The sequence below is a fragment of the Xiphias gladius genome, chromosome 17, assembly GCF_016859285.1.
Source record: "Xiphias gladius isolate SHS-SW01 ecotype Sanya breed wild chromosome 17, ASM1685928v1, whole genome shotgun sequence".
Lineage (NCBI taxonomy): Eukaryota > Metazoa > Chordata > Actinopteri > Istiophoriformes > Xiphiidae > Xiphias > Xiphias gladius.
Window position 1 is genome coordinate 12,234,949 of NC_053416.1, and position 10,070 is coordinate 12,245,018.

Consider the following 10,070-nt stretch of genomic DNA (forward strand, 5'->3'; position numbering starts at 1 on the left):
GAAGTTTGTAAATGTGACTATCTATATCCATGCTGACTGTACCTACTGTATTAAGGACAATCTGCTTGCATATCCAGGTGTGTTTTAGAGATATCCCGTAATAAGATTGGATGCATAACATTTATTATAGCTTTCAAGGCAACATTCAAGGTTTTTAATAGAGCACAATAACTGTCGACTGCCCTGTGAGTTCAATATATATAATCATTAAAATATTTGATCAGTAAAGAAAAGAATGCGACAAAGAGAATTTGGTAGCAAACTGAATCAAGACATTCTCACAATAGATCCAATGAATGCTGGAGGAAGACTAATTTTAATATAAAGAAAACAACAAAGAAAAAAAAGTTCATATAGCGCTTTAAACCTACCTATAGAGGTGAAGATCTCTGCCTGTGTGGTCCAGCAGCAGCAGCAGAGCAGAGCCCAGGAGACGAAAAACAGGGACTTCCCCATTCTGTCTTTTTCAATAACCTGCAATGAGAAACGTTATCACATCATGTCACATCAGATTCAAACAATCTAAGCTCATTTTCATGTCATAAAATACTCCTGTATAGCAAAACAGTTGGTTATTCTTAAACCACACACAAAAAAACCAAAAAACCAAACTTGCAGTTTCCATTACCCTGAGTGAACAGTTTATGCAAAGATGCTGTGCTTCCATACTAAATTTACTGATGGTCTAACAATATTCAATGTTTCCAGTATGTCTCCGATAAATGAGTCACTAATGCCTGCTTGGAGGCATGCTGTCATATTGGCCTCTATGCCCAGTTCTCATTATGAACTAAAAATAAAAGGAAAGTGTGGAAATAAGTGTTTTTGTTTTTGTTTTTTTTATAAAACTCTGTTTCTACAGTGCAGAATATATGTGATTAACTTGCAGACATAGCCATATGAACAAAATGTATATCATAAAATCCCAAAGCACAACAAAACGTCTGGTTCATGTAAGCTCAGGATGAGTTCATTGTTCTGGTCTGGTGTCAATGTGGCCACCAGATACATAATAAAAAATGTTTATGACTAATGGCAGGACTAAATAAAGCTCAGTGTCCATTTAATATTAATATAAACCAGAGCTTGCACTGCAGAAACTCACAAGTATTTTGCTTTCAAAATGTTAACAGCAAACCAAGTACTATAGGTTATATCCTTTACATACTGGACTGACATTTATGGATCTAGTTGACATATTCAACATATGACATCTTTAATAATTATTAGAAAATACTCACTAAACAGTACGTTAGATTGATATCATTGGCATTCAACTTCAGTTCAGACAGCTGTGTAAAGCCCCATTGTCGCTAGGTTTATTATGATTTTCTTGTCAGCAGTTGCCACATTGCCTTCCCTAACATTCATCCTTTCACGAGTACTAGTGTTATCTAGGGCGACGGGAACATGAGGTGTTTGGACTTTCAGTTACTGCAGACCCAACAACAGGGCTGAAGCTGAAAAAGCAAGATACACAATGATCACCTGGCGGAAACTCCCTGTTCAAAGTCAAGCATTGAGACTAGCTTTATTTGTGCTTTTACATGAAACGTCACACTGCTCCACTTTCTCCTCTTGGATCTTATCTAATTCTGCTTTACCACATCACTTCCCAGAAATGACTGCTTACTCTTGACTGTGTTCACATCCAGCTCATACACATCCATTCTTCCAAATGCAAGCACTCGCACATGCACGCGCACGCATACTTCTGTTTGCATCGGTACCTAATCAAAGGCTTAATGAGACAAAGGATCTGAAGGAGAATTGTGGCACCTTAATTGTTAGTGTAGTAATAACTGGGTAAGGAATCTGCTCCAGGTGAAAAAGAAATCATTTCACTTGTATGACTGACAAAATACAAGTCAAGTCAACTTTCTGTTGTTGCCAAAATAAAGTTATGACAAAGTGCATTAAGCAGAAACACTTAGTTTGAGCCTTAAGACACTGAGACACCAACATAATGTCAAAGAGGAAATAAGCCATCAACATGCATAACACATTTCCAGGACAAAATGTCAGTTTACATGCTTCAGGGAAAAAAAGATTAACACCACCACATCTGTCTGCCATGGCCATTATTAGTGTTCAGTGGATCCTTTGTAAAGCCCTTCTTAAAACAAACATGGTGGGAGGTGGAATTCCATTTATTTGAGACAAATGGATACTTTTAACGAGGCAAACATCCAAGACAACCACGGCATATGGTGCTAACCAACAGAAGGTGTTACTGGGAAAAGGCTGTGAAATGGCTTTAAAATAGCAGGTCACTGTGAATTCTAACTCCACTTTCCAGTATTTTTCAGTATTGCGAGTCATGTACGAAAACCTGTTTGTTTGTTTTTTTAAATAACTGCCTGGTAAATCTTAAGAAGAAATAGAACGACGCAAAAATAGTCAGTCTAAGCATTTACAAATATAGTTATTTTGCTGGACTACAGCACATTGGGTCTGAGAATATAGGTCAGTGCCCACATATCAAACATTTGCAATATGAGTGGACCAAAATTACCAACACATATTTGGTGTTACTTTTCGTCTTAGGAGTTAAAGCACTTCATCAATTTTCCGAACACAGAAAAGTCATCCTGTCTCCTCCACGGAGTAGAAGAGCTGCAGAGCTGTCGTAACTTGTCAGGAGTTGCAGCAGGCATGACGAGACAAACGTACTCATAAACTCCACAGTAATGGAAATTAAGAACGTTACATTTAAGAAATAACTCTAGTGTCCTCGAAGATATTGAGTTTATTTAAAGCTTCTTTTGACTGATTAGGTGGGGACACTCATTTTATACACAAAAATGTGCCTGCTTGGCAAAATTCTTATAAATTACAATGAATTTAACACAAGACAAGAGAACTACAATACGGAACAAGCTCCTATTACATTCACACTTTTTAGTTTTCCACTATGTAACATGGTTATTGAAACAACTAAACGCATATCGGTTGCATGCATGAGTATGTGATCAGTTGGTCAAAACATTATCGCACATTGAACTTCCTACACAATGAAGAAAAATACGCATACTGGCTGATGCAGTGCTAGACTGAACTCAATAAGTAGGCGAAATAAATAGCCCTTCACTCTCAAATGAGAAGTTCTATTCCTTGCTGACAAAAGCTTCATAAATAATAACCCCCCCCATTCCTCTCCCAGGGAATCGTATTCCTACTAGTACTAATTCAGCTTCCAGTGCGTTAGTGATTTTGGTGTACTCAGTGAGTACCAGCCCAGATAAATATTAACTCAGTCCTAAACTTCAAATGAAAAGGACCAAATCTCTCTCCTTGTAATTTACAACCAGTATGATTGCCCAGCCCAAACACAGTCTTGCTTGTTATTGCAGGCTGTAACCCCCATTTCACATTCCTGGAGAGGGGCCTGTTACATTTACTACCCAACGTTCCCCAGTCTTGGCCCTTCCATGGCATTTCTGGCAAATGTGGGGAATAGCACTGAGGAGAGGACAGGACAGGAAATAATATGACAGGTGATGAGAGAACATCAAAGGACAGGTATATTTTTCATCAACACTCTCCTCAAATTGAAAAAAAAAAAAAAAATGGTGGTTGTACTCTGTACTAGCAGAAATATACTCATGCACCTGCTGATGCTTTTCCAGCCAATCAGCTTTCTGCTTTTTTATATGCATCCAATACTTTCTTCAACATCAAAGTGCATCATTTTTTGTGTTTCATATTTTTTAAGTGGCTGTAACAACATTGTTTGTTGTTGTTTCTTCATTGCTTTACAAGTGATTACAATATCATGCTCTGCTGTAGCAAAATCTGCCTGAATTGAATGACGACGACGACGACAACCCACAGGACCTCTGCTCTTTTCTAACCAACTATCAGATTTTTCCAAACGATTGTTTTTTTGGGTTTTTTTTGTTTTTTTTACATGGAGGTGTGGTTCCATGAGAAAGATAAGAAACCAGAGAAACACACTCCCTGGCAAATCAGTCAGGATCCAAGGTCTGTAATGGGGCAGGGGTTTCTTAGGAGCAGGGGTTTACTCATGGAGTAAAGTCTCCTGCAACATCTGTGGATGTCTTGTTCTTCTGTTCTGCTGGACCGCACTTGACAAAAAAATCCACAGATAAAAACCTGGTCCGAGCAGCAGCTGTCTTGGGTAACACAAGTGCCAACTGAGGGAGTTATTCAAATAAACCTTTTTTGTTGTAGTTTCGTGGGACAACAGATTAAAACATATGTCAAGATAAAATGATGAATGATGATGAAGTCTATTGCGGAAAACAGATTATCAATAAAACTTATTTCTCATCTCATTTTTTCCCCCCAGACAGTTTGAGAAATAAAATTTCCTAAGAAATGCAAACAAGAGCAATGCCAAAAAGCAAAATGTACTGACACTGATGTAAGTGGGTGGGCTTCATCAAGACAACTGAAGCAATAGTTTAGCAATTATTAAGCAATAACATTGATGCATAAAACCTATTTCAAAGTTTTTTTTAAAGCCTTCAAGAATTATAGGAAATGTGTTTAACAAACGAAATTTGCCATTGAGAATCGAATCTACAAAATATATTTAATGTGTAGGAAGTGGGATAGTTTAAGGAAAAAGATTACGATAAAGAAAGTGAGGATAAAGAGGAGGATGACGCTTATGAAAAAGGAAATGTTGAACTTCAACCTCGTTCCTCTGGGGTTACAAAACTTCCCTGGAAAATTCAACCAATTCCAAAAGATCACATGTTAACAAGAAATGATTTCCCTGTATGCCCAAAAGTGGTTCCTAGAACAAAATGTGAAACTATTTGATTCACACAGCTGACGAAGCCAGACTTTCAAACTTGCGCGTATGACTCTTCCCAAGAGCTTTTACAAAGTGCTGCTTGATGGCTTTTCTTGCTGGCAGACGTTTCGAGGCGGCTCACCGTGTTTCTGCATTACATTTTGGCAGCAAAGACCAAATTTCAAAATTTTGGTAGAACTAATGGCGAGTAAGAAGCAGCTATCTACAGCACGTTAATTAAGAATGGGATCCGCATGTCAGAAATCCTCAGACTTATGAGATAGACAAGATGTTTGCCAACTCCTTGCACACTGAAGTGTGTCAATGCTGCACTGAGAATGGTTGATGCTAAACAGGTATTTTTCTGACCGATGTTACATGTCCTGTAAACAGTACAGGACATGTCCTGTAAACAGTACAGGACATGTACTTCTCACACAAAGCCACAGGCAAAGAACCGACACATGTAGTCATGCTAACACGTGCGCAGAGTGATACATGCATGTTACATAATATGCCAAATACAGCACGTGCATGTACAGTATCCACAGGCTGTGAACATGCTCAGACAATCACAGCCTGTCAGGCTCAAAGCTTTAACTCTCCTCTGGTGAAGAAAACTATTTCCAACTCAAACTTGAAACTTGTCATTACTGTTGCTCCGAGCACTGCAGTTTACACTGTGGGTGGAACAACAAAAATTCCTTCACAATTAGACAATAATTAGATGAAAACAAATCTGTTACAGTCAATGTGATGTTGAGGATCTTAGGCTTCGCTGACAGTGTAATGAAAATTTGATCAATTACTTAATATGACAGGAGATGTCCTGGAGTCCACTTACCGATTAGGCAATGTCAAATTAAGTGAAGAAAAATTTGTTTTGACTTTCACTTCCACTAAACGTCACATGAGGGGTGAATAAAGAACATAGTTTCTAGAAATTTGACAACTTTATACAGCTAGCCAATCAGCAGAAATACTGCTTGTGGCAGTTTAGCCGTTCCCTGTTGCGAGACCACAGAAGTGAGAATTTCCAAAATACTTTGGCCGACCCTGTACACTAGACAATATCAGGAAGGAAGGACGGTGTGGTAAATCTCTGAGTGTGGCAAAATGTTATAAGAGATCTTTCCAAGATTTCTGCCGACCATATGTGGTTAACACAAAAGCAGATCTGTCTCAGATGCAATGAAAGCTGAAAAACATCTGAAGTCATGTTGCCACTATGAATTGGTTTTATTATCCATATTGCTGTAAGGGCAAACCATCAACAGCCAAACTGTGGTAACACCAGTAATAGGTAACCAAACGGCTGTTACAAACGGGGTCAGCGCTATGTGTCCTTGTTTACAGAGTGTAACTCGTTTCAGACTAAGAATTAACATAAAGAGATAGACAGGCTCAAAGATGCATGTGTTAGTTTAACATAGACAAGAGTACATACGTGAGCACAAACATACAAACGCACAGGTTTTTTTTCTATGTGGCAGAGCACACAAACACACCATCGCCTTTCAAAAGCCTCTCTGGTATGTAAACATCCAGGGCTAATACAAATAATGTTTAATTAAAAAGGAAACAATATACAAAATTATATATATATATATATAAAAAAAAATCTCCCAGGTTTTTAGATAAGTACTGCTTCAATATTTATGATAAAAAGACACAACCGACTGGATACTGGCTGCAACTTTTACAAGGTAAAGAAGGTCGACAATGACAGGGGGAAATCGTCAGACAGAGACAGGGAGAGATTTTGTTATGGGATTTTCACATAACCTAATAAAGCCGTAGTATGTTCCGCTTGTGTCCTGTGCATCATCATCCTCTGAGTGAGCATGCCACCTGTCAAAGCCCAACCACTGCGGACTCAGATTTATGGCATCTCTCCATTTGTCACCTTACATCTAAAAACACAATTAAGTGGCTCCAACATAAAGTTACTGTCATTGGGCTACATGTAAAGCCCTGAAGGGCATCACTCACCTGGCGTGCAAACAGCACCTTATACTGGCACTGTGTGTTTCGTAATGGCATTTTGTAGTATTTGCCAAGGATGGACAAAGCCAATGTCTTTTCTTTTGGAGTTTTTTAACCTACAAACTAAAATTGGTTGCTGATCAGCCACTGAAAATCCACTCAAATGAACGGGTCAGTTCTAGAGCAGAAACAAGTCGGTCAATTTTTCAATTAGTGGATTGACAGAAAATTAAGTGACAACTGTTTTGACGATTGTTTGTTTTAGTCAATTCTCATGCAAAGAGGCCAAACATCCTCTGGCTCCAACGTCAGACAGTTGGTCAGACAAAACGGGACATTTGAACAGGTCAGGGTGGGCTTTTTCAGCTGACTAGATAGACTGATAACGAAAATAACCATTTGTTGCAGCCCTGGCATATGCCTGTGGCTAGATACCAGATCTAGTAGTATCAAACCTAGTGGTATCTAGCCATGAAAACGGGTTCAGTTCATGTTGCGTGAGATATCCGGAGCTGCAGCGATTAGTGGATTAATCAGTTGGTTGAGGGGGGAAAAAATGATTGGCAATTATTTGGGTAATCAATTCATCTTTTGCGTCTTTTTCAAGCAAAAAAATGTGAAAACGTGTGCTGGTTCCAGGTTCTCAAATATGAGAATTTTCTGTTTTTAATATTGGTCTTACATTATTTGTAAACTGAAACATTCAGTTCAACATTTCACGACGTAGGCTTGTGCTGCACGATTTCGTGATGTACATTTCCCATTGTTTTCTGATGTTTTATAGATCAAGGGATTAAATCGAGAAACTAATCGGCAGACTGATCGATAAATGACACAATCGTAAATTGCAGCACTAGAGATATCAAATCACTGAGATTTCTCATTTTCTTTACAATGCTCACTGCAATGAAAATTATACTGTTAAAAGAATAAATAAATCAAAATCTTCCAGAGCCCGTGTCCTCATTAGGCTAAAATCCACAGACCTTCCCTTGTCAGTGAGATTATTTAATAGGTAAATAATGAGGTCTTGTTTCTTCTGGTGTTATGTGGTGAACCGACTCCTTCGGGCCACAGAAAACAGCCTAAACCCCAAACCGTTTGCCAGTTGGACTCGGGGGTTGACGCTGGGTACGAGCGGCGGCGGCTTGCGCTCCGAGCCTGGTCCCGCGTGACCCCGCGTGACCCCGCGTGGGCCGCTCGTCAGCCCCAGCTGGGCAGGAGCCCTGCCGGTGACGTCAGCCCCAGGCGGTTGTTTCTAGAAGTTCCCAACGCCAGATCCTTCTGGATCCCCGACCGCCCCGCACTGTGTGCTGCGGGCTACGTGTGCACTCGTTTATATTTACATGCGCCAAAATTAGAAAAGAAAGGAAAAGAAAAGGGGGGGGGGAATCGTGTAGCCGCCCGGTTTAAAAGAGTGAGCGTAGACAACAATGCCATGTGAGCGACACCGTCCGAGATTCTCGGCGTAAGTTTCAAAACTTTTTCTCTCCCCTTTCGCGGTGAAACACCGTAAAAATCACTGCCTCGCCGAGTCTCGTCGTACAACGTTAACATGTCAGACCTCACGAAATAAGTAGCGGTCGTTGTTACTTTACCTTGTCGGCGGCACACATGTCTAGTGTCAGCCTTCCCCTTCCAAAGAAATGAATAAAAAAAAAAAAAAAAAAAACCCCAGTTGGACCAAGTTACTGACAACCAGTCCCAGAATGTTCGACAGGCACGCGAGCTCCGCGTTTCAGCCCCCGTCACCTTCGAGTGATGTAAATAAGGGCTTTTCCAGCTAAATACACACAACACTTAACGTCTTCTTACCTTTATTATCTTGGCTCTTACAGATTCACGTCACAGTTTGGTCTGTGGACGCAATTTCTGTTAGCACCCCGGGTTTATGAACCGGACAGACTGGGGGGGGGGGGGGTCCAGCCGCTGCCACGTACAGAACCTCCCGGAGGACTGGTCTTAATACTTGGAGTAGACGCGCACAGACATTCCTCGCCGGGTTTTATAGTGTTGCCTTCAGGTGCAACCCCGACTCCTGAGCTTTCAGCTTGTACGTTCGACTTTTCGTGCTCAAAAGAAAATGTCAAAGCTAAAATTTTGGACTAAATTGGGTTGTTTTTTTTAATATATCTATATATTCTCAGGCCACAGTTTTACTTGTAATCCAACCAGTGGTGCAATGTAACTCAGTATAATCACTTAGCCTACAATTTACAGTTTACAATTTTGAGGTACTTCAATCAGTCGCTCAGTCTTTATTGTACACAGGGAGAGAATCTGGTTTGGAGCCAAGTGACCTCAGTCTAAAAAACAGAAATGAAAATCAGTAATGGTATAGACAAGAAAACAGTCGCGATTAACGCCTTTGCTGGTGTGGCCGCAGGAAGAATCTCCCCGCAGGTAAAGCCTACCCAAATTCTATAACGCACAAAGCCTGAAGCATCTCAAAAGTCCAGTTAAGAAAAACATAAAACAGGAGTTTACAAGACCTATTGCTACCAAAACAAAGGAAGATTTAGTCCCTTTAGTCTTTGCTGCTGGAATCCAAACAAGATGACCATGTCGGAAAAAACCCAGACTCCCTGAACAAAGGGAGTACTTGTGCTTTACTTGACTGTTTCCATTTTATGTTACTCTATACTTTGAATCCACTACATTTATTTGACAGCTATAGTTATCAGTTACTTTATTGAATACGGTTTTCCATAAAACATGTATTGGGTGCCAGCGATGTTGTGGAGAGAACCCATTCAAGGGGATGAAGCAATTGGGGCTCGAAGGCAGCAATTGGCCATCATGTGCCATATGGAGCTATGAGTAGATATATTCCATCTACAACCATATGACAAGTGTGTCGGAAAGAAGCAAAAAGACTGCTGGGATTTAAAAAAAAAAAAAAAAAAATTTAAAAAGGCGCTGGAACGTGGAGGCTCAGTTTACAGCTGTTGCTGCTTAAGCACGAAAAGAAAGCACAAGATATAACTTTGCCTAAAAATGCATGACAGCAGTTAAATACACAATTCATGGGTAGTTGAGTCTTAGATGGCATTAAAGCAGAAATCCTTTTTTCTTACTGTTATTTAATTTGTCGGGACCTTTTCTATCGCTGCCAGATTCCTGTCAGTGACTGTAGAGAATGTTAGTCACTGGTGCACCCAGTTGCTATTATTTTTACATTTGATTTAATAGTCTTAATGCATTCTGCTCGTCTTTCCCTCTTGGGCTCAGCATGGATTGTCGTCACTGACCTGTCTGGTCACAAAGTGCTAAAGTGCACAGCCAGTGCTTTCTAATACAACTCAGTCTTAAATCTTAA

General features: G+C 39.9%; 1 protein-coding gene across 2 annotated transcripts in view; it reads right to left on the reverse strand.

The window, feature by feature from the left end:
• Positions 1-8,686, reverse strand: part of p4ha2 (procollagen-proline, 2-oxoglutarate 4-dioxygenase (proline 4-hydroxylase), alpha polypeptide 2) — a 33,193-nt gene extending 24,507 nt beyond the window's left edge. For both annotated transcript variants that reach the window (XM_040149844.1, XM_040149845.1), the window contains exons 1-2: positions 8,567-8,686; positions 372-474 (exon numbers count right to left, since the gene is read on the reverse strand). In XM_040149844.1, the coding sequence (XP_040005778.1) occupies positions 372-456 (85 nt within the window). In that variant the 5' untranslated portion in view covers positions 457-474; positions 8,567-8,686. The remainder of the gene's footprint in view (positions 1-371; positions 475-8,566) is intronic.
• Between the last annotated feature and the right edge of the window lie 1,384 nt (positions 8,687-10,070).